Source organism: Cryptomeria japonica, chromosome 8 (genome assembly GCF_030272615.1).
Source record: "Cryptomeria japonica chromosome 8, Sugi_1.0, whole genome shotgun sequence".
Lineage (NCBI taxonomy): Eukaryota > Viridiplantae > Streptophyta > Pinopsida > Cupressales > Cupressaceae > Cryptomeria > Cryptomeria japonica.
Window position 1 is genome coordinate 706,005,595 of NC_081412.1, and position 26,074 is coordinate 706,031,668.

The following is a 26,074-nucleotide window of genomic DNA, read 5'->3' on the forward strand; positions in this document are numbered from 1 at the left end:
ATGCATTTATTCATGCACCCTAATGAGAAAGGTTGCGGAGTCATAAAGTGTGCCACTCCTTAAAGGGCAAACAATCATGTGTAATAAACCATTGGGGAATCTCAAGATTAGTCAATATTTCCCTCCTAGAAGTCTTCAAATGAGAAGTTTTGGGCTATCCATATCCTCCCCCTATCTATATTACCCTTTGCTTTCCAGCACAGTGATGGTGATTAAAAAACTAATCCAAAGTTATATTACCCCCACTTTCCAGCCCAGTGATAGTGATTCAAAAACTAATCCAAAGTTGGCCATTGCATCCACTCAGTTGATAGGACTACATGCTGGTAGATTATTTCCATATTTTGAAGGTGCAGATGCTACCTTTCCTTTTGTGTTATTGTGCATATGAAGAGCTGTCTTCCCTTTTAATGTGATCTTTAAAATTTATCTTGCTACGATTAGAGTAGATAGCTTCTTTATTCCTTATTTGAAGTCAAAGATCTTATCCACACTATGAAGTGCCTAGGGCACATGCTGTGTGTATCACATGAAGTCTTTAAGAAAAGATTTGAGAACTTCATCTTAATAATTAAGGCTGTCTTAGTTGTATGCCTAACAATATCAGTATGGTAAACTTCCCTCTCAACTACAGGAACCCTTTAAGAAGTAGCAAATGCAGCATGATGTCTCCTTCGAAAACCCTAAGATAGCTCTCCAAACAAAGACAGGTCACCTTAAAGTGAAGCTGGTTAATAGAGTTATGCCATAATTACATACCCTAACCTAGTGCTCAACATTTTATGCATAACGGGCTCCCTTGCTGGTAATTTCTCCATTAGCTCCCTTGTAGACCAGATTGGGGATTCCTTAATTTTTCTTAAAAGATTTCATAGATTATATTTTTGTATTTCCTAAAAAATTTATAGCTGGTTTTAAATCTTTCCACTTTCATGAGTGTGCAAGAGAGTGATTCCTCACTACTCTGCAAAATGAGGCATATCTGTTGCATGCAAATCCATCAAGCACAAGAAATCAAATAAATTTGATTAGCATCTTTGTGTTATCTCACTATTTAGAAATATATCCTTTGACCTTATTGTAGATCAAGGCCAGAAAACCATTCTTTATTTTGTCCAAACTTATGCCTTGGGAATTAAACTGTTGCATCTCAAACAAAAAACCAGTGCATATGTTTGCATATTTTCTTAATAAGGAGCAGATACTCACTGCATAGCGTGGCCCAATGTCCTGATGATTAGAGTACAGGCCAGACTGAGAAAAAGAATCACATCCCTACAGTTAAACAATAAAAGGAAATTTTATAAACACGTTTCAAGCATTCAGAAATGAGTTTTGTTGCTTTTCAGATTACTCCAATTACATTAAACTATATGAAGAAAATCAAATATTTGCAGCTCCACAACTGTGATGTTGCTTTATTGTCAGTACATACTTGACTGCATGTCATACACAAGATTGCCATTGCTGGTGACTTGACATGGCTCAACTGTGTCAAGAAAAAAGCTGGGCCAAGAAACCCAATTGACTGCATAACCTGCCAGATTCAACCAAAAATCTAAAAGCATTATATTGACAATGCAAAAAAATGAATTCATATAACTGCAAAGAATAATTCTATAAACAGGATGTAATATCAATAACTTTTAGTGAAGCTGAAAAGGACATGCTTTTCTAAATATTCAGGATGCAAAGTAGTTTAGATTACTGTTTACACTCCAATGTTGAAATGAACTATCAGGTGCAAAAAAAATGATCCATGTTTTGAATTGAATAGAGGATAACACTGCTTTCTGTCAGGGTAACAACATATTGTCTACCTATGGTTCTATACTTTAAATTTTATAGGCATCTGGTTAGTAGCATTACTTAGAATCACGATCAACTCCACAAACCAAATGTATGACCAAACCCAAGGAAAAAAATAGCAAACCACCAAACTTGTATTCCAAATTAGCAACACAGTTACAAACCTGAAGATTGCCATATAAATGTCAACATTCACTTTTAATATACTTGACATGACATTGAAAAAAATTAAAATAAATAGAAATGCCTTCATTATTCTCATATGTAATAAACATGGTCTCCCACATATGCATATTCCATACACAAATGGAAGATCTCTCAATAGATGGAATAACTAGTACCTAAAGAAAAGAAAATGGCAGGTCTGACTATTCATTGCAACATGACCATAAATAATCTGAAAAATGAAAATGAGGCCATATGTGGATTGCATCTCATGTGATCATTTCTCTACTAAATACGTGCTTCATGGTTGTTCCTTTGATGTAGATAACATAATGCTACGAAAACTATTATTTAGATTCCATGAATTGTTTGGTTAAATGTTTATGGGAAAGGTAGTAAGAATATCTAATACACAATCAAAACTAAAATTTGAATTGAAGAAGAGGAAGCTTACCTTGCGAACAGTTGTGATTGATATCCCTCTACTAACAAGTGTGTCAGCTATCCATCCTCCCAAATTTGCAAATACAGCCATGGTAAACCATGGTAAAACACACCACAACCCAGATTCTGTAAGGTTGAATTTTAAGACCTGTCACATAATCAATAATGATACATACATGGTTAATGGACATGTACACAAGTACAAATTCAAGTTGTTTAAGTGTATCAAGCAACATAAAAACAGAAGCATCCCAGTGCTATAATAAGAATTCAAATATTAACTGAAAATGAACTTTACATGGTTTTGTACATTCTAAAGATAAGCTAGAAGCCTATTCAAGTTAAGAAAATGTTAATGTTCTTTAAACTCCAAAAGCCAATCGATTGGAGTAGGGGAACATCCAAGGCATTTTTATTTTACATTACATCCTATAGCTTGAATTGAAACAATAGCAAAATCAATCCATTCATAGCTAGAGTAATGTAATTATAGAGCAAAGAAAGATGTAATCTTCATCCTCAATCACTATAGAACTTTCCTTGATAGATCAAATAGTTTTGTCTAACTCTAGACACGGGAATTTATTGCACAATATTGTATGTGAGGTTGTTATGGTGCTTCAAAGTGCTAAGTAGATAAAGTCTATCTGCTACAAATTTAAATCATTCAGTCTAATCAAAAGTAAATAATGGCTATGAGACAACTATTACATTGTATATAGTCAGTAACCCTCTTCCTCTCTTATGTTAATTAAGGATTCTATGATGCAAAAGGACTTACCAAGAAGCCTCACCCACCACAACTCTTACAATCCACTTCCTACAAGGACTATTCTATGCAATCTTATAGGTGGAATCTCTAAAATCCCCTGATGTCTTGGAAAAGAAAAAATCCAAATTACAAGAAAAAGCACTTTTCCCCTCCTGGTTTTCCCAATATTAAACATGTCAGGGTCTTCTCACGCACTTTAAATGCTGCTTTGGAGGGGAACAAACAAGAGGAAAATATATCTCCTACTGCAATAATTTTGCAACATCACAACCTTCCCAAGAAGGGGGAAAACGAAGCTTACAATGCAATAGCATCTTCTTTCATTTTTCACTAACATCCAACAACATTGCTGAGCCACAGTGATCTGAGAGTCAAACAGAACATGCCTCAATAATGGATAATTTTACATCATTCTATGAATTTCCATCTTTAGCTCAGCCTCAAAAGAGGGTCGTCTTTCCCAACGAGAAAACTTCTGTTTTTCTTCACTCACAAGTGTGCTGGAAGCTTCAGAAAAAGTATTCAAAACAAATAAACGATTGGCGACATAATCTCACTAGTATTGCTTAAAAAATGGAAAAGGCTGTATCAATCTCTATGGTCTATGTGTGGTTTCAGAGATTGTATTTTATTACACATTTATAGTATCCATTTTAATTTCTTGTTGGAACTTCAAATGTTATCTTATTTCTCTGTATTGTCACTGCAACAATTTTCTACATGCATGAACAAACAGAGTGCACTACTAATATCCCAATTCTTTGCAACAAGTTATATGTAGCTAAATGTTCCAATCAATATTTTTATAATCAGTTTTTTTAAGAAAAGCATGTTGTACAGCTTATGTGTAGACCAATCCAAAGGCAAATTAATTGGATACTAAAAACAAGCAGGCACCTGATTGTAGTATGTTGGCATCCATGTGAGAAGTATGAATGTCCCCCAATTATGGCAAAAGTGCGATATTATCAACGCCCAGACTGGTGCCTTTGAAAGCAGTAACTTCCATGGAATAGATTTAACAGGCTCTTTGGGATGACCCTCCCCTACAATCAGCTCCTTCTCTTCTGCTGAGAGTTCTGGATCTTCAAGTGGTGAGCTGTGCGCCTGAAGAATAAAATTTGAAACAAGTATCAAAACATTATCAACAAAACACAAAATACAATCTTCTGAATCAAGCTCTTAACATTTCATGCATGCTGCATCCTTTCTAAACATCAGAGATGAAAATAGGTCCTCATTACATTCAACATGCTTTAATCGTTACCTCCCATAGCGAAAGAAACAAATGCTTCAAAGAGAGTAAAACATACCACATACATTATATTTAAACAATGCATATCATTTCAAGAAAAATAAGTTGGGATTTCCCGTTTCAATAACAATATACTTAAATAAAATCTGCTTCAGAGATCACAGTTTTCTATGTCGCTTAAAGCTTGTGATATTATAGTTTTTCTCAACATCGAACAATCTGTACAATTTGCTTTGATTTTATTTTGACATTCTTCTTGAAAGAAGATAGCCAAGTATGCTATACAAGTATAAGACATAGCTTAAAACTGTGAAAATTACAAATACACTAAATTCACCAGGTTACAGATACAATTCAATTACCAGGCAACAGAAAAGAATTCATGTATTTTTATTGTATCCTTGATGAAACTAAATATAAGATGGTTCTACATTTACCTCATATTAGAATATTGTAATGTTTCTTTAATGGTCATCTTAGTCATCTTAGTCGTCTTTAGGTAGTTTCTATTTCTGGCTTCAGTTCACGATTGTTTCATTTAGAAACGTTGTCTCTTGTAAATTCTTTATATAGAGATTTCGTCTCTATTGTTTAATACACCATCAAATATTTTAACACCCCACACCAGAGACACGGGTTTTCACTTCTACCCATATATTATTATTCATTTACCAAAGACAAACAGCATCAGCACTGCACTCTCCACCACATTTTCACTGCTAAATCCAGAACCAATATGGACTGATATTAATAAAGCTAATCATCCAAAGAAATGCATATTTAAAAATTTCCGGTGCTCATAAAACTGTGAACTATACCCATTAACAGAACCACAAGTTTTTCACTTTCAGGCATTATGTTACTGGTTCATGTGACTTATGCCCACTAGATCCCATATCAGAGATAAGACAGCCACTACTTTTTTTAAAGTTCCAAAAATTGTACAAATGTCTTACTAACAGGTCATGTCAAACAATTTATTCACTAGAAGAAGCTACCTCCCGGTTTAATGCAAAACAGTTGCTAGTTTGTGACAGCAGAAAGTAATTCGTTGTTATTGTACATAAACATAACCAGAAAAAGTAACTAATAAGACATCTTATGCATCTACGCAATGTAGTTATTGGTATTAATCTTTGATTTAATGACGAGTTTGCAAGTTCCTTATAATTGGATCATTCCAGTCAACCGCCATAAATACCAGCCCCACATTTATGTGTAAACTTATATTGTTCTGTTCAGAGTTCTTGATCCACAAGTTTGTTGGTTATCTTATGCAACTTACACCAGGATTTAGTTAGATACCATGCATATTACTAAAGATATTCATGACAATGATCCTTGTCTCTCATACTATGTTTTGTTCATTCATGTATATGATATTATGCTGACTATACATAAGTTCTGGTAGATAATTTCTTTGTTCATATGTGATCAATCTGTTTATGGCATTGTATTCTAGTACTATTTTACAAGATAGATACACTTTTTGAGTTGTTATTTTGCTCCCTTATCACATGTATGAAGTCCGTATTGTGTCATTGTCACCAATAATACCTGTCAAACCTCTTAGTAATATCTCATTCAAATGAAGAAAAAATCTATAATTCATAGATTAGCATATGAAAGAGAAAAGGCAAAAGATAAATAGAAACACGCTTGTTGGATATTTCTAGTTTATATAAAAGGCTGCAAATTCTGCTCAGAATCCAATAGCAGGCAACAGAGATCACTACCAGCATTGATGGCGGTGTTTCAGCTGAAGAAAATACAATATTAGTCTATGGGAAATGGGAAGCATTCCAAGCCAACTAGCATGCACATAAGCGGTTGGTATTGGAATGAAAATTAAAAGTAACTGTGATTTAAAAATATGTACTTTGAAGTGGTATTTGAAGTGCCACAGATGTTTAATATATGAAATGAAAATTTAAATGTAAAATGCATGCAATAAGAGAAAAAGTGCATCCTAGGAACCATAGTTCACAAAATCAAACTCAACTTGGACTCAACAAACCAAATATTTCCAACTTAGCAAAACTCAGAAACTTGATAATATTTAAATTTTTGAAAAAACATATATTTTATGAAAAATACAGCTACAAAATGTATCAAATGAGTTTGGCAAGGGTTTGGAATGCTCCTAGCAAAATAAAGGGGTAGGAACCCTCGCAAGGATCTTAGGGCAGCACTCCTCATGCATTCCCTATCATGGTACACAGTGGGGTTGAGCAGCAAAGCCTCTGCCACCAACCCCAAATGAAGACCTTTGAAATTGCACAAACCTTCATGGCACATGCAACGTTCATAATTTTTAAAAGACCCAAAAACATGTATTTTCACTCCAATTTTGCACAAGAAAACTGAAATAGCAGAAAACCTTTTTCTTTTTAGTGTTTAAGTGACATTTTTGGATCAGGTAACTTTTTGCATCAGGTAATTTTTTTCACCCAATTTCACAAAGTTTAAATGAGTAATCACTAAGTTTTTCTGCCCCAACTCACTGAAAACTTGGCCAACATAGCACAAATTTTCCCTATGAGTACTCAGCTGCCAAGTTCCTTTCTTGTCCAGCCTTTTGCCTCTGTTGACCACACTATTCATATTGAATGGCCCTCTGGCCTTTAGTCCACCATTGATCAATAGGGAAAACTTGTGCTATGAAAACTTTGATCAAAACAGAAAACTTAATCTCCTATAGCAACTGTCTAACCTTTTGCAATATACTCTTCCTCAAACTCGTAATTTGGCCAAGAGAGGGAATCATTCCAGTAGGATGGTAAATTGAGAGAAGCCACAATTCTAGCCTATGAGAGAGTTAAACAAGATTTCCTGATGGGTATATATCTGCAATGCCAACAGTACTGTCCAAGTGTAACAATCAGCTTGCTAAAGATTTTTAGGAATCAAATAACCATTCAAACTTGGCTACTTGATTGTATGGTCCTCTAACACAATTGATTTTGTTGTCTAGCCAATAGTAGGTACACTATCCATAAAATGCCCTATGTTATGCATATACTGATGATTAGGGTATACTTTGCAAGTTAAAGCATCAAAGGTTCAACACTTCTAAGATCTTCATCCATATTTAATTGTAGAATGTTCAAGTTATGATCAAGTTGTTTTGGATACACAAGGGAAGCATGAGCATAAAGACCCTTCTTCCTCTACAATGCTATCATGAGTTTGGAAAATTTTACCTAATAGTTGTTTTCTCTACTTTCATCTGGGAATCCAACTTTTCTTTTTTGAGGGAATGATGTGTTGATGTAATAGCCTCGGTCGTATCCTTTTGGGCCGACTTAGACAACTAAATTGTCTAATTGGCCTATCGGCCTTAGACAATTTAGTCATATCGATTTGCTCTATTCATTAATATGCCGATCCAATGTTGAATCGAGTTTGTTATCAAATAATTATTAAGACGTGTTAATTTATTGCAACCGATCCTTAACTAAGACGTGTTGATTAAACATAATGTAAAGGTATGATTGTTAATTAGGAGGCCAACTCTTAAAGGAGACATGTTGGTTAGAATTAACAATGTGTGGGTACATATCTCGGTTCCATTTCACTTCCTAGGCAATTGAATTCATACAAACAATCAGTTCAAATTATCAGTCATCTTGAGCAAACAGAAACATTAGCAGATCGCGATCATTGGAGTGCACATTCCTCAGCAGATCAAGGATACTATCTTCAGCAATATTGTCTCTAGCAGTTTGATATACACTTCTGCATATTGTAACCTATCTACAGCAGTTCGACTTCTTCAGTTGAAGATTATTTTTTGTATAAGGCGGATAGAACCTTCTATTGAAAGATTCTAAAGTAAATTCTCTTATTGTATTGCTTCAAAGTGTGAAGCATTTGTAAGACATTTTGCTAATACATTCAACAGATCAATTGTTGGGTTTTTCACCTTCAAGAGGAAGGTTTTCCTAGGGTACTTTCTGTGTATTTGTGTTTGAAATGTCTTTATCTAATCTGATCACCAAATTTAACACGGTATCAAAGCAGGCTTAAGAAAAGATCAGATTAGATTCATAGAAGAAGGGTTATCCTCCATTGTTGCCTTCAAGTTTGATTACATCTATCAACATCAAGATGGTGAACGGACTTAAAGTTGAAGACAGATTTGAGGGTGCATCAAACTTCGTCTCTTGGAAGTTTAGAGTTATGCTTGCCTTGGGGGAAAACGAATTCGATGAATTCGTGGAGAAAGCAGTACCGGAACCAACTGAAGAGGATGAGAAGCTTCAATGGAAGAGAAAGAACACCAAAGCAAAATGATGGATTCTCCTTTCGTCATCTTGATGTGGTGAAGTTGTTGATTTAATGCAAGAGCTCGACTCGTGTTGTTGATCTCATACATCTCATACTTCATGAGGATTACCGAATTGAGAGATCAACTCTCTACCATTGGACACACTATAGATAACAAAGAATTAACCATGTTGGCACTTAATGTTCTTCCTTCATCATGGCAAGATCAAAACTCCCTAAGTTTGATCGATTGAAGACAGACTGCATTCAACAAGAGTCAAGATTGGCTACGAGAGGCATTGGCCAAAGCTCTACAAATGAAGATATTCATGTTCTTGCCTCTCACTCCTCAAAGAAGAAGGGTAAGAAAGGATATTTCAAAAGGAAGAAAGATAAGGAATCCAATGGCGCTCCTACATTCAAAAGAAGGAAGAATCTTTCAAAAGTCCAATGCTTTAGATGTGACAAATGTGGTCACTACGCAAAGGAATGTCCAGCTAGGCCTATGCCTCAAGCTTCCATTGCGGATGTTGGCAAGACTCTTCCACAAAAGGATTCAGATGGATTCATATTCTATTCAGCTGTTTCAAGTAATGCGCCTATCGACCATAATACTTGGTTAATTGACAATGGTGCATCTCGCCACATTACCGGATTTAGAGGACATCTAAATGATTTGGTGGAGAGAAATTCAAATGAACAAATAATCATTGGAGATGATACTAGTTACTCCGTGAAAATAATTGGGACCTCCTCTCTTCACTTAAATTCAGACATTTCCTTGCAATTAAATGATGTACTATTCGTTCCAGGAATTAAGCGAAATCTTGTCTCCATATCAGCCTTGGAAGACAACGGATATCGAATTGCATTCGTAGATGGCAAGGTCCTTGCATGGACAAAGAAATCAAACATCAAGACGGGTCAAGTCATTGGAGTTAGTCATGGATGTCTTTACAAACTTTGCACTCATCTGCCTCAAGCCTTACTTCATGACTCATCAAGTACTTGTGAGATTTGGCATTGAAGATTGGGTCACCTTCACTTTTGTGCACTACCTACAATGGAGAAGATGGTTACAGGCCTTCCAAAACTCAACCAGGAGCATGAAGGAACTTGCAAAGGTTGCGCATTGGGTAAGAATACTAAAGGTACATTTCATAGTAGTGAAAGTAGATCCAAATGTATTTTAGAGCTCATCCATTCAAATTTATGTGGTCCTGTGTCTGTTGCATCCTTGAGTGGTTTCTTGTATTATGTTATTTTTATTGATGATTACTCAAGAAAGACTTGGATCTATTTCTTGAAGAGTAAAGAATCTGAAGAGGTACTTATGAGATTTAAGGAATTCAAAGCTCAAGTAGAGAACATATCCGGGAAAAGAATCAAGTCTTGAGATCCAATAATGGAGGAGAGTACACCTTCGCTAACTTCCGTAATTTTTGCATTGAAGCTGGGATTAAGAGAGAGTTTTGTGTTCCCTTTAATCCTCAATAGAATGGTGTAGCAGAAAGGAAAAATAGAACTATTGTGGAAGCAGCTAAAGCCATGATCCACGATCAAAATCTTCAAATTTCTTTTTGGGTTGAGGCTTCTAGAATTGTTGTCTATGTTCAAAATAGATGCCCTTACTGTATTTTGGAAGATAATACACCCGAAGAAGCATTCACAGGGGTGAAGCCAAATGTAAGTCATTTGAGGATCTTTGGTTGTCTAGTGTACATACATATACGCAAAGATAAAAGGACAAAGTTGGAACCTTCTGGCAAGAAGGGAATATTTGCAGTCTACAGTGAAACATCAAAAGCCTACAGAATCTATATTTCAGGGCAGAAATTGATTGAGTTAAGTAGGGATGTGACATTTGAAGAGGATGTTGCATTCAAAAAATACAAGGGCATCCATGAGATGGATAGTGAAGATCAAGAGCATCCTCAAAATATGGAAGATGACCATACTCCTGAGATTCAAAGGGAGACTCATGAACCTGAAGAAGATGATGATCCAAATGAGCCCTTGAAACCTACTGATGGGCCTACTAACATTGTGATTGGTAAGAAAAGACCTCTTTGGGTGAGGAAAATGATGCAAGAGGCTGAAAGTTTTGCAGCTCCAAGAGGAACATTTAGAGAAAGTAAGAGACCTCATTAGTTCTCTAGCTATGTTGCATTGATGAGTCAAATCATTGAATCAGAACCTACCAGTGTTGAGAAAGCTACTAGTCAACAAGTTTGGAAAGATGCCATGGCAAAAGAGTATCAATCAATTCTAAAGAATGATGTTTGGGACATTGTACCTAGATCGGAAGGTAAATCTGTTGTTTCTTCTAAATGGCTCTTTAAGATCAAACATGCTATTGATGGTAGTATTGAGAAATACAAAGCTAGGTTTGTGGCTAGAGGATTCTCTCAGAAGGAGGGAATTGACTATGAGGAAACCTTTTCTCCAGTTGCCCGATATACTTCAGTCAAGACCATCATTGCTATTGCAGCATCTAAAGGATGGAAGATTCACCAAATGGATGTAAAGACGGCTTTTCTAAATGGTGTAATCGAGGAAGAAGTATATATTGTGCAACCTGAAGGATTTGTGGTACATAGGAAGGAAGAAGGCATTGTATGGCCTTAAGAAGGCTCCACATGCTTGGTACGAAAGGATTGATCGTTACCTAATAGGCTTGGGCTTCTCCAAGAATGATGCAGATTCAAACTTCTACTTCAACGTAATTAATGGGGAAGCATTAACCCTAATTCTTTATGTTGATGAATTACTTATTACTGGAGAAGATCATCTTATTATCAAACGCAAGGAGGAGTTAGCTTCTGAATTTGAGATGAAGGATCTTGGTTTATTGCACTACTTCCTTGGGTTAGAAGTTTGGCAAAAATTTGATGGGATCATTCAGAGTCAGGGAAAGTATGTTGGCAAATGCACACTCCAATGAGAAATTGTAGGTGATTGAAGGTTTTGTCATTGATGGCAACCTTGCAATCATATGACACCGACAAGACAAAGAAACCGGCACCGACACCAACACTCTACACCGGCAACAAAAAGGAAGAACACTGGCACCCTGGCCGACAAGAATTTTGTTTAAAATGTATTTTGTAATTAATTGTAAAATCATTGTAAGCCAACATGGCGGATTGTAATATGACTCATATATGTATGAGATCATTGTAGATCATTTAGAAGATAGAAAAAAGGAGATAGGATGCGAAATTATGCAGACCTAATATGCGAATTATTGGTTAAGGGTTTATGTATGTAGTAGAGCTTAAACCGGTACTGAACCTGGCATAGCAGATGCTGATCTGAAGCAGTACAAGACATTGGATTAGTATAATCCATCTTTGTAAGTCAATGTGACTTCTTTTGTAATTGAGTAGTGAGCTCTAGGCACTTGGCCTTCCTGCATGTGCAGGCCCCTATTGTAAAAGTAATATTCTCTTATTGGCCAGTAAGCGAATATTGTGGGTCACAAATCCCACCGAGGTTTTTCCCACACCGGGTTTCCTTGTTAAATCACTGTGTTATGGTGTGCTTCTCATGTTGTTGTTATTGTTCTTAGTTACTGCATTATTTCTGGTTTACCGGTACACAGTTTTAATATGCTTTTCATGTTTTAAGTCAAGTAAATGTATATACCGGTTAGATACTGATTCACCCCCCCCCTCCTCTCAGTATCTTTGGGAATCCTAACAAAGTACACCATTGACATTCTAAAGAGATTTGGTATGATGGATTGTAAATCTATGTCCACTCCTATGGAGACTAACTTGCATAAGTTAAGAGAGGTTGCAGCTATTTCGAATCTGGTGGATTCTACACTATACAGGCAGATGATTGGATCCTTGATGTACCTAGTCAATACTAAACCAGATATTTGCTATGCAGCAAGTGCACTTAGCCAATTCATGTGTGAACCAAAGAAAATACATCTAGTTACAACAAAACATATTCTGAGATACTTGCGTGGCATAGTTGGATATAGCCTGAGATATTCTTCTGATGTGGACTTGAAGCTGCATGGATACACTGATTTCGATTGGGTAGGGTGTGTCACTGATCGAAAGAGCACCTCTAGTTGTTGTTTTAGTTTGGGTTCTACCATGATTTCTTGGTGCAACTGGAAACAGTCTTCAGTAGCACTAACCTCTACAGAGGCCAAGTATATTGCAGCATGTGTGGGAGCACGAGAAGCAATGTGGCTTGTCTTGCAGGATTGTTTGGGCAATCCTTAGAGCCTACTATTATCCATTGTGATAATCAAAGTTGTGTAAAGCTTTTTGTCAATCTCGTGTTTCATGACAGAACAAAGCATGTGGAGATCAAGTATTACTATGTTAGAGACATGGTGGAAAGAAATGCTATTCAGTTGAGATACATTAGTACTGCTGAGCAGATGGCAGACATTCTCACCAAGCCTCTCTCCAAGATAAAGTTTGTATGCTTTCGCGATAAGCTTGGTATGATGGAGAATGAAGCCCGAGCTGAGATTGAGTCTCAGCATCATTGATATATATATTCATATTTTATACTAATGCATTCTTCTCTTTGAAAGAAGTTTAAAGTGTAAGCTCCTGCTAATGCATTTCTCTTTAAGAGAGATTTAAGGTGAAAGCCCTTATTTCCACCCTTTGGGATGAGCCATGGTGGATCCACCCTCTGAGATGAGTCATGGTGGATGTCATGTGTGTGACGCCACATGACAGAGTCCGTGATGATTTTCTTGTACTTGTGTGTTCACCCTCTAGGATGAGCCATTGTGAATCTCATTGTGAGCTGACAATCTCACAATGATGAACACTTGTGCATTTCACCATCATTGTGAGGTGACGATCTCACAATAATGGTTGATGTCACGGTGAGGTGATATCTATTCTTTCACCATCCATGGGAGAAGCCATGGTGGTTGTGTTCATTTGTATCTCCACTCATGGGTGTAGCCATGATGGATCCACCCTCTAGGAGTAGCCATGGTGAATGTCACTATGTGACTCAGATATCCAGAAGGATTCCTCCCTAGCTAAGAGGGAGTGTTGATGTAATAGCGTCCGTCGTATTGTAATATCCCCTGTCCTAAGATGATTGAAAACAAGGAATATCTTGCTGTCCAAACTACGTGCTATGCGGTTTAAGAGGTTTGTGTGTTATGCTCTTTGCTGTCTCAGAAACTTTCAAAATTGGTATAGAGGTGAACCATCACATATTTCACATAAATGAACAACTACAATTGACTGCAAATGAAAGTATGATAGCTAGGAAAGCATATACAACAGATTTATAATGTTCTTCACCCAACTAGACACATAGTCATGCACATACAGGCAGCTAACATTATAACAAACAGTTTGCATGAAACCTCATACAAAAATGGAACTAATAATGCAGTCTTATTCCTCCTTTATTACCATATATATTGATCAAAGAATTCATATAATGACCTTCACCAATGATGAGACAGTTTGTGAACTAATACTCAGAATTTTCTGAGTAAAAGGGCAGCCATGACTTCAAACATATACATTAACAAAGCCCATTGATAACAATGCCAAAATGCACCTGGTTGGAGCGCCTTGTTGTAAGGATGAAGGAGTAATCAATTTCACAAATTTTGAAGCCTCCCTTGAGCAGATTCGAACTTCTCTTCAATTCGCCCCTGCTGCTGTTAACAAGATCTGAAACAGAAATGATAGATGGCTGCCAGTCCTCCACTCCTCACCAAAACTGATCACCCTTCCTCCTCCAATAGAGCGCTATCCTTACTGATGTGTTTTGAAGCCAAAAAGAAGAGATATGAGCCAACTCGAAGGTATGAAGGCCTGCCACGATTTTGGTTCAGACTGTAATATAGCACTGATTTGTCCACAATAACACCCCCAATATCTTCAAGAAGAATCGCTTCCTACCACAGAGATTATTGCTGACCTCAAAAGTGGAATTTGTAGCTTCAATGTAGAGAGAGGAATAAAATCATGGGTAAGGATAAAAAATACGAATTTGTCTTCAGACCTGCAACTTACAACAGCAAACTCACAAATCCTTTTTCTAAATGTTCTCCAATAAAATCGCCTCACTGCTCCAATCAAAATTGATATACTACGCGCCCTTAATCCTAAAATCTGTTAACTCCATGGACCCCAACTACCATAGATATGAAACAAAACTTCATAAGCACAATATGAAGGACTGACTTATCCTCCACTCTCAGCTGCAAATTTGTCTTTCAAAAGAAGACTTCACAAATTAGGCGCTGATGTAGATTCCGTCACGAATCCACTCCCAAGATGAAGAACTAGGGTTTCATCCAGCCCTTCTATCAATCTGCTGAAGGTTTGCGTCCTCAGATGTTCAACTAATGCAATAATCCAAATCTCCAATGATCATACAATGAGGCTCAACCTCTATTTATCTTTTTTCTCCATACGTCTCATAAACTTCTAGAGGATTCTAGAAATAATATTATTTCATTTTAGTGACTTTATAATTAATTATTTTATTTTAAGTCACTAATTAATTAATTAATTAAATATAAAGTCGCCCCTTTTAATTTTTAATTTATTTCATGACTATAAGAAATTAATTTTTTTATTTCTCCTTATTTCTCCACTTAGCCAAAAGACTAAAACTTCATAAGACGCTAGAAAAATGGGGATATTACACGTATCCTTCTAGGCCGACTTAGACAACTAAATTGTCTAATTGGCCTATCGGCCTTGACAATTTAGTCATATTGATTTGCCTATATTCATTAATATACCGATCCAATGTTGAATCGAGTTTGTTATCAAATAATAATTAAGACGTGTTAATTTATTGCAACCGATCCTTAACTAAGACGTGTTGATTAAACATAATGTAGAGGTATGATTGTTAATTAGGAGGCCAACTCTTAAAGGAGACATTTTGTTTAGAATTACCAATGCGTGGGTATATATCTTGGTTCCATTTCACTTCCTAGGCAATCGAATTCATACAAACAATCAATTCGAATTATCAGTCATCTTGAGCAAACAGAAACATTAGCAGATCGTGATCATTGGAGTGCAAATTCCTCAGCAGATCAAGGATACTATCTTCAGCAATATTGTCTCCAGCAGTTTGATATACTCTTCTGCATATTGTAACCCATCTACAGCAGTTTGACTTCTTCAGTTGAAGATTATTTTTTGTATAAGGCAGATTGAACCTTCTATTGAAAGATTCTAAAGTAAATTCTCTTATTATATTGCTTCAAAGTGTGAAGCATTTGTAAGAGATTTTGCTAATACGTTAAACAGATCAATTGTTGGGTTTTTCACCTTCAAGAGGAAGGTTTTCCTAGGGTACTTTCTGTATATTTGTGTTTCAATTGTCTTTATCTAATCTGATCACCAAATTTAACATGATGTAGTTAGTGTTCAATGTAATATCCCTGATAGGAATATTTATGATATATATTTGACTCAAGCCCACTCAATACAAATGTCTCAATTTTATTGCAAAATCAGAACTATAGAAATAGATAATAGATATTATCCTCAATAAACCATGCATAAATGAGTCACAAATCCCTTTGAAATGTGACAATTTCTAAATGTCCCTTCTCAGTGAGGAGTAGTTCAATAAGCCATTAGCCTATTCTAGAGACCCGTAGGCTAACTAGAAGCATAAATTAGGGTTTCCTATTTTCTAGGAGGACTCCTCGCAGTTTTCAAGGATGTTCTGGTTGGAGTTTGGCAGAATGAATCGTGGTTTCCTTCTGGGTTTTCTGTAAGCTTCGCAATGGTATGACATGCAATCAGTACAAGGGAGTTTGTAGAACTTACTATTTTTAGTAAGTTGATGTCAGTTGTCATGTTTAGTGGTTTTTTTTTGGTTTCTCGAGCTCAGTCACAGGGTTCGAAGAATAGTCTTTTTGATGAAGTTTCTTAGACTTACTATTTTTAGTAAGTGCTATATCTGACAGTTCTATTTTTGGTAGGTTCAGTTGTTCAAGTCAGTTGACTTAGTCTTAGCTCTTTTGGCAGTAATTAGTATTTGGAAGGGGGAAAAAGTATTTTTTAATAAAATACTTTAGTTGTCTTTGGCCTAGGCATAATTGGTGTTCTGACTTAAGGGGTTCGACATGGTATTTTAATCAAAAAATATAACTTAATGAATGAGGCGATTTTGTGCCTAAGTTATATTATTCCTCTAAAGTCATTTTTGAGCACCCACTTCACACTTTATGTTATAAACTATTATTTATCCAAAATGGCGATTTTGTGGTGGGATTTGCATTGGGCAAACTTTGCCTAGGAGGGTGAAATGAAATGAATTTGGGCGCCAAGGGATTTGAATTTGAATTGGGCTTGGCAAAGTTATAAATTGGAGCCTTGGGCTCTCATTTTGGCATCCATGAAATTTGTATAACGAAGTGCTGCCAGATACGGTGTCTCCCTCAATCCCAAGAAATGCATATTTGGAGTCACAGAAGGAAAGCTTTTAGGACATGTCATTTCAGAGAAGGGAATATCTATTGATCCTGAAAGAGTAAAGGCCATATCCACTATCAATTTGCCAGCAAGCAAGAAAGAGCTCAAGTCATTTTTCGGCAAGATCAACTTCGTCCGAAAGTTCATTACCGGATTTGCCGAGATTGTCAGACCATTGAATGAAATGTTAAAGAAAGATGCAAAGGTTGAATGGACTCCGCAAGCCAAAAGGGCGTTTGAAGAAATAAAGACCGCAATCACAAAAGCGCCAGTTTTGATCAGTCCAGATTATCTCAAGCCTTTCTATTTATATTCCTTCGCTTCTAACTACACTTGTGCCGCTATTCTCACCCAGAGAAGTGAAGAAAGGGACGAGAACCCAATTGCATTCATGAGTACTCCATTGAAGGATGCAGAACTCAGATATCCAAATGTTGAAAAGCAAGCATATGCCCTAGTAAAGGCAGTGAAGAAATTCAGACATTACCTTTTGAGAGCCAAGATTTATGCAATAGTGCCCGATGCAGCAGTCAAGACTCTTCTCATGCAAAATGAATTAGGAGAGAGAAGAGGAAAGTGGGTCGCCATTATCCAAGAGTTTGATATTGAGATACAGCCCATGAAACTTGTCCGAGGACAAGCTTTGGCGCAGACATTGGCAATTGATGGACCTGGATTAGTCCAACAAATTTATGAATTAGAAGATGTCACACATGATGAATGGTACAAAGATATTGTGACATATTTGCTTAATCACAGATGTCCTGCTCATATGACGCCTACACAAAAGAGATCACTAAGATTAAAGTGTCAACATTACATGCTTCAAGGATCTGTTTTATATCGCAAAAACTATGAAGGAGTATACCTGAGATGTGTTGACAAAGATGAAGCAAAGCAAATAATTGAACATTTCCATTCCAAGTTTGGAACCGGAAATGGAGCCAACCTCGCTACAGCTCACCAGATCCTAAGAGCAGGATATTACTGGCCTACGCTTTTTAAAGATACATTCAATCATATCAAGACTTGCCACACATGTCAAGTCGCAGCTTTTAGAGAAAGAAATCCTGCCATGCCACTGAATCCAGTGATTGAAGCTAGACCATTCGCCAAATGGGGAATGGACTTTATCAGTGTTATCAACCCCGCATCCTCAGCACAACACAAGTACATCATTACAGCTACAGATTATTGTACCAGATGGTCAGAGGCACAAGCACTTAAAGTTTGTTCTACCGAAGTTGTAATCAAGTTTCTGGAGGAGAACATAATCACAAGATTTGGATGTCCTTACGCGTTGGTTTGCGACAACGGATCGGCGTTCACATCATTGAGATTCTCAAATTGGGCTTTTGAGTACGGAATAACCCTCAAGTTTTCATCAAATTATTATCCTCAGGGTAATGGGTTAGCTGAATCTACCAACAAGAATTTGCTCAGCGTTATCAAGAAATTATTAGAGAGAAGTCCAAGAGAATGGCATACCCAGTTAAGATTCGCTTTATGGGCAGACAGAATCAGAACAAAGAACGCATTAGGCATTTCGCCTTATTTTCTAGTTTATGGCCAAGACCCAGTCTTCCCCATGCAACTCAGGATTCCGACTTTAAGATTCATTCAGGAGTACATGGAAGATACTGATGCAGTGCAGGCCAGATTGACGCAGTTAATGAACCTGGAAGAAAAGAGAGATCGAGCACTAGAAAACTTTGCTAAACATCAAGGGGTGGTGAAGAGATGGTTTGATCGACAAGCAAGAGTCAAGGCGTTCCGAATTTCAGATCTCGTCCTATATTGGGACAAAGCACATGAGAAACGAGGTGAACATGATAAGTTTGATAAGCTCTGGAAGGGCCCTTATCAAATTTCAGAGATATTGGGAGAAAATGCATTTAGGTTGCAGACTTTAACTGGAGAAGACATCCCGTTGCCTGTCAATGGGAGGTATCTCAAACATTATTTTCAGTCCTGAAATGCCCAAGGCCTTCCTTTGTACATAGTTAGTTTAGTTTGCTTTCGTTGTTTCCCGTTTGTTGGTTTTTCGTTTCGCTTTGGTTTGCCTTTTGTTTTCGTTCTTAGTTTAGGTGTTTTGTTTTAGGTTAGTTGTTTTGTCCTGAGGTGTATCCATTTGACATTGGGTGATTTTGTTATGTAACGCTCTGACTTCCCGCTAGGTTGTTGGGTGCATCTGGAAAATCATGAGGTTTTTTGGAATTACAAAGGGAGTTTCTTTTAGTAAAGCTTTGAGTCAGGACGTATTTGCATTGAAGTAGATTAGCTTATTGAACTCACGTATTTTTTGTCCTCCAGTTATTATATTTTCACACACTTATAATCTTCGAGTCATTATGGTTTACAGGCGAAGCTGTGATCAGTGAAAAATCTAAAGTCTAGCTTCAGCGCCACCACAATCCTCAAACCCTAGTGAGTTTCACTACTCACGAGCCAAAGAATCGACGGAACTGAAAAGCAGTAGCAAAAGAAAAGATGAAAAAAAAAAAAAAGAGAAAAATCAAAAGAAAGAAATGAGCTAAAAGGAAATATCAAGTTGGCTAAAGGGAATTTACGAGTAACTCCATCGGGGCTATAAACGCCTGGTTGGCAATGGAGCAATATTCGTGAGCTTGCGGCGATAACCTCGTCGGGACTATGGACGTCCGACTGGCAGCGAGGCTCTATCCAGGATGCTTTTGGAGTTTAGACGAACTACGTAGCTTATCACAGGGGAACCTGAAGACCATGATTGTCTTGTTGAGGGGAATTAACGCATTTGCACACACATGGGTAACTGTGGACTTGATGCTTTGTCTCAATATGATGGTCTCTTCTTGTAAGTGTTTCTTAACTCTTGGTTTTGTTGAGGGAGGTTTTCTGAGTTTTCCTTTAGAAAGATTGATTCCCAAATGTTTTGCAACATTTCTCAGTGGTGTCGCCAGATGTTGTGACCATTTCACACATCGCCCCATTGAAAATGGGGACCCCCTCTTTTTGCTCGTTTTTCCCTCGTTTTTCGCCTTCGTTTTTAGGATTTTGTTAGTCAGTCAGTTGTCTGGATTTAGGGTCAACCCTTAGGGTTTTAATTTCTGTCTTTTCAGGCCAAAATCCAGTCGTTTTGAGGGCTTTTGAGCTTCCTTTTCGAAGGATGCTAATTTTGAATGCAATGAATTCGCCAGAATGGTCTAATTTTCAATTGGAATGTTGATGCAAAGCTTAAATTTGTCTAAGTGTTGGAGATGAAATGTGAATTTTTGTCCGATTGAATATTTTTGACCAAATTTTGACTTTTTTGATTTTGATCCTAGGCATTGGAAATGACTTGTTGTCGCCTTGTGAAGTGTTAAAATGTGAAAAATCATGTTATTTTGACCTGTAGGAGCAAAATCGCTCCTGTCCCTCAGTGAAGGACGGGAGCTCTTTTTCAAATATCTCACTATTCCTGCAGAGTCAAGATGAATTATGAATTGGAAATGAGGGAGAGAGGCGAGATTTTTCCATTGAATATAAATTGAAGATTTTCATGAGCACAGAAATGCCTCCAGGAGAAAAATCGCTCCTGTCCCTTAGTGAAGGACCGGAGCTACAAATCCAATTTTGCTTTGTCCTTGCGGGATTTCGACGACTTGACGATTTGAAGAGGTCCAAAGGAAGATGTTTTATCAGATGAATATAATTTGAAGTGCAAATATGAAGAAAAATGGTCCAGAATGCTAAAATCGCCCCTGTCCCTCAGGAAGGGACCAAGGCGAAATACATTATAGCTCCCGTCCCTCTCCCAGGGACCAGAGCGATACTCTTCATTGGGCAAAATCCAGGCCAAGATCAAGTCAAGTTCATGTTTGGTGGCAAGGAAGACGGGGAAATGAACCCAGTGAATATAAATTGAATATTTTAAAATGTCAACAAGGGTCCTAAAGTGCCTAGTTCGCTCCTGTCCCATAGGGAGGGACCAGAGCGATTTTTGTTATAAATGATTTTCTTGCCAAATTGCAATCGATTTAAGGCATGATTGAATGGAGTAGAGCATGACAAATCCGTTGAATATAAATTTGGAAGCTAACAAAGTGAAGTGAAGACCACAAGAGCTAGAATCGCTCCTGTCCCTCTCCAAGGGACCAGGGCGATATGATGGTGATATTGCTTCTTATTCAAGTTTAAAACCGTTCCTCCAAGATCAAGACCTTCCAAGATGAGGAACAAGGAGGCAAGGACGTTTCAAGGCATTTCGATCAAGCACAAGGTTACAAAGGTCGCCACGTTGAAGGAATTTGCACTCTAAGACCCAGTTCGCTCTTGTCCCTCAGGAAGGGACCAGAGCGATATTTCCATAAAGGCATGAATTTCAAAAGACAAGCAAGTGTCAAGTTACCAAGAGAATCGAAAGGACGTCATTTCACGCATTGAAGATGATTGCAAGTTGAAGAAAACAAGAACAAGCTCGCAATGTTGAACTTCGCTCCTGTCCCTCAGGAAGGGACCAGAGCGATGTTGGGTATATTGATCAATTCATGCAAGAATTACATTGAGTCAAGGCTTCACAAGGTTGTAAACGGTTCAAGACGTCTTTTGAGGATGACATGCAAGAGTTTTGAACGTCCAAACGTTATCAATCAAGCTAAGGAGTCCATATCGCTCCTGTCCTTTGGACAAGGACCAGGGCGATCCCATCAAAAACACTCATACTCCTTCGAAATTAAGTTAAGGCAAGGATGGGTATGGTGAAGGACGGCGTTTGGAAGACATCACAACGAAGGTTGGAGTTAAAAGTTGCTAAGATTAAGGAGAAAGACATGGATCGCTCCTGTCCCTCTCCAAGGGACAAGGGCGATGATCCTCTAAACGTCCAAACACTTCATGAAAACAAATGGAACGTGCATGGAATGGACTAGCAATGATGTTATTCGCCTAGCAATAGAAGTTCAAAGATCAAAGATGCAAGATGAACGTGGAAACATGGAGATCGCTCCTGTCCCTCTCCAAGGGACAAGGGCGATGATACATCTAAAGACACTCATGCGCACATGCAAGGCAATCTAATTCGAAGAACCCAACAAAATGATCGATATTGAACGTAGGAAGGAAGGAGATGAACGTTAAAATTGCAAGAATTATGACAAAAATCTTGGATCGCTCCTGTCCCTCTCCAAGGGACCAGAGCGATGAGGTATGTCCACTTCATTTTCAGATTTTTGGCGCCAAATAAACCTCTTTGAATTCATTTTAAATGCTAAGATCGATGAGTTTTGAAAATCCAATTAAATTAGCATTTAATATGGCGTTAGTCATTTATTAATTATTTTGCCTTTATTAAAATCGAAGTTTACAAATTAAAAAACGAAAGGCATTTGATTAATTATCAATTAATCATTAAAAATCGAATGGAGCGCTCATACATGGAGGTCGGCCTTGTTATTTAATTAAAAAATCATTTAAAAATCGTTTGAAATTGTTATATTTTACCAAGTCGGCCTTAGTAAATGGAGAGGTGCAAGCGCTATATATAGGGGGGTGAAAACTATTATTTTCACATCATTATTTTATCCTTCTACATGCGAATTGAGGAAAACGAAGATAGTGCGAAGTGTGTTCGAGGAGGTGCGAGTTCCATCCAAGGTGGCGTAAGCAATCTAGGGTGGTGCGATATTTGAAGACCTTCATTTGAGCGAATTTGCTAAGAGTGGAAGACCACGTTAAAGGTGAACTTGAAGATCACATTGAAGACAAAGGGTGGTGAAGTTGATAATTTGAAAGAGATCTCATACGTCAATTTTGCCTAAGCGAATTTTGTCTTTTTGCATTCTAGAGTTAGCTCTCTATTGAGGTATGGCGATTTGATTTTTATTGCTTTATTTATTCATCGTCATATTTTAAGTTTTGAAATTTTGAATTTTGAATTTCTTTACTCAATCGCTATTTTTTAGGAAATGATAACTCTAAAGACTTATCATGAGGTTTCCTAAAAACTTTATCTCTCTAATCAACGTTATTCATTGCAAAATATAGTTCTCATAATGAAATGTTGTGTAGGTATGGCGACCCCGAAGGCGGGAGCATCCACCAGTCGCTCAGCTCTCATGAAAGAAGATCAGAAGACCGAAGAAGTGGAGACCAAGATCGTGTCGAAGTGGAGCAACATTGGAGATACAAACTTGGGAAACTTTAGCACGAAGAAGTTTCGAGAGGTCCCCTACATTGGCAAGCCATCACCTGTCGCCCGGAGAATAATAGAGAGTGGCATCATTAAGGCGGCCGGTTTTCCTCCAGCTATTCAGTGCCACGAGTTGATGATCGAATGTGCCCGACATTATAATCCACAGTCCAGGACGATCGTGTCCAATGAGGGAATCACTTTGGCGTATCTTTCAGAGGAAGCTATAAGTGAAGCTTTCCATCTTCCAGAGCACAGGGACATGATATACAAGAGCATAGAAGGAGCCAGATCAATGTACGATGATGATCCAGATGCTTGCCTAAGCATAATTAACAAGAATTGGCTACTCAAGAGTCGTCCCCGTCTAAGCAAGATTCCGAACACACCGCACAGGATTGATTTCCAAGAGGAGTACAGAGATTTGATTACCATGCTCAACCGAGTTACAGGAGCACCTCATGCCTTCTATTTTGAGAAGTGGATGTTTTACTTCATCCAGGTGATTGTTCAGGGTAAAGGTACGATACATTGGGCTAGGATGATTAGCCATTGCTTAGATGTACAGTTGAGGAGACTCAGGGCTACTAAGTCCTTCCACATGAGTTCATACGTCATCTATGCTTTGATCAGGAGTGTTGAGTACGCAGGACTACCTCACAGAGGAATGATTGGAAGAGGACCCGGCGAGGTCAGAGCTTGTGATTCCTATGCCTACTTGCATCATCCGCCAGGGAAAAACTACAAGTTAGTTAATGACACCTTCACGATGAACATCACAAGGACGTTGCAAGGAGGGATTCACAACAGATTATCCCAGGATGCCCAGGAATTCATAAAGAGGTACGGTGCTTGGTTCATTCAGTTTCCCAAATTCACTTACATTAGAGTGCATGGATGTCCTTTACCTCCATACATGTTGCCGAGGTATCCGATAGACAGAATTGTGTTACTTGAAGTAACAAGAAGGTTGGCAGCATATGCAAAGGCATTCAGGCACAGACATCAGAATGGAGTCCAAGTACCTATTATTTTGGGTAATTCAGTTGAGGTATGTCCTAATGTTTTAGCCATGGATGACGCAGAGAAGGAGTTAGCCTTGTATTCTTTTTCTTCTTTCGCTTGGAGAAATAGCTTTGATCCACATGGACATTTAGAGGAGACAGTCGGCAGAAGATTTAGACATGAGTACCAGATTGAAGATTTTATGATGAACCTCCTAGATGATCTTGAGGTGAAACGGAAAATGCATTCTAGATTACCTTTGGATTTCATCAGGAAATGTAGGATTTACAGAGTGGCCGACCAAGCTCAGGACAACGGCAGACATATCCAGTCTTCCTATGATAGAGAAAGCAAAACAATAAGGTTGGATTGGAATGAGCCCGAGGTCGTGGATTTAGATGCTTTGATGGCACCAGTCTTGTCTTGTACTCGCAGATGGGTAGACGTTCAGCATCAGAAGTTGAGAGAACAAGGCATAGCTATGTCTTTCACTTTGGAAGAGAAATCAGCCGAAGGTGGAGCCAGTGTGAGTGAAGGCAATCCTAATCCTAGGAATTCAGGTGAAGGTAACCTTCGATGTGCCAGTGAGGGCAATCTCCATCCAAGAGGTTCGAAGAGAAAAGAAAGGTCAGAAAAGAAAGAGTCTTCCAAGAGAAAGCAAGGGGCCAACAAAGATCAAACACCAGGTACTTCTTCTAGACCAGAGAATAGAACAATTCAAGTGGAAGAATCCATGGAGTCTATGGTACAGAATGACAGGCAGGAGGAAGGACAGGCACAGCATGTTTCGTCAGATGGATCTCTCCAAGACTATGAGTTAGAAGAAGATAATGAAATAACATCTCCTCCCAGACAAAAAGAAATAGTGCATAAAGAGATTCAAGTTCAAGAGACAAGATCGAATATCCCAGATTGGTTGAAGGAAAGATTGACTAAGGTGATCGTAGTAGAGGATGAGGATAATGCAATCGATTTAGAGAGCCTTGTTGGACGTTCACATGAAGTAACAGAGAAGAAGAAGGCTACAAGGATGTCCAAGATGATTCGAGATGAGACTGGATCCAGAAAACTGCAGATAGCTACACCGGCAGCAGACAAATATGAGGGTGAGATCCTAGCAGAGGAATATGATATACAGACTTTTGAGTTAGGACCATCCACAGCAGAGCAGACTTTAGATGATGCCACCGACACATTTGAGGCATTGAAGGACAAGCTTAGAGAAGAAATGGAGAAAAATAGAAAGCTTGAGAGAGAGAGAGGTGCATGGAGGACATATTTCAGTCACATCAATGAACCTTTGGGACGTCAGGATCCAGTTAGATCACCAGTGCAGGCATTGCCACTTCAATCAATCAATGAGGCAGAAAGATTCAGGAACCTGGTTCAACGTACATGTAGTTGGATGGATAGATCTCATATAGTGGCCATAGAGTTTGTTACAAGGATGATGAAGATCATTCATCAGGCTATCCAAGTTCTTGAGATAATCCACAAATTGATGACAACAGTAGCTGCATTTGCCCATACCAAGGACGTTGTCATTCCTGTCTTGAGAGTTATAAGACACACATCAAGAAGAATTTTAGTGCAGGAAAGGATCTTGGAGGGTGATTCTCACAGTTTGTTCCAGTGGTCAACCTTACTCCATATGAAGAATGTTTTCTTTGAGGACATCAGTGTTAGATGTGGCCAACTTGAGGAAGTGATCAATCCGATCCAGGACAGAGTATTTGAGGTACTTCGTA

At 37.9% G+C, this 26,074-nt stretch overlaps 1 protein-coding gene across 7 annotated transcripts in view; it reads right to left on the minus strand.

Annotated features, from left to right (window-relative positions):
- The window catches only part of LOC131064714 (ascorbate transporter, chloroplastic), a 151,578-nt gene that overhangs the window by 33,160 nt on the left and 92,344 nt on the right, over positions 1-26,074 (minus strand). For all 7 annotated transcript variants that reach the window (XR_009111312.2, XR_009111310.2, XR_009111309.2 and 4 more), the window contains exons 6-9: positions 4,088-4,297; positions 2,429-2,566; positions 1,436-1,537; positions 1,210-1,275 (exon numbers count right to left, since the gene is read on the minus strand). Coding sequence is in view for 3 of the 7 variants with exons in the window: in XM_057998956.2 (XP_057854939.2) it covers positions 1,210-1,275; positions 1,436-1,537; positions 2,429-2,566; positions 4,088-4,297 (516 nt within the window). In the remaining 4 variants the exon portion in view is untranslated. The remainder of the gene's footprint in view (positions 1-1,209; positions 1,276-1,435; positions 1,538-2,428; positions 2,567-4,087; positions 4,298-26,074) is intronic.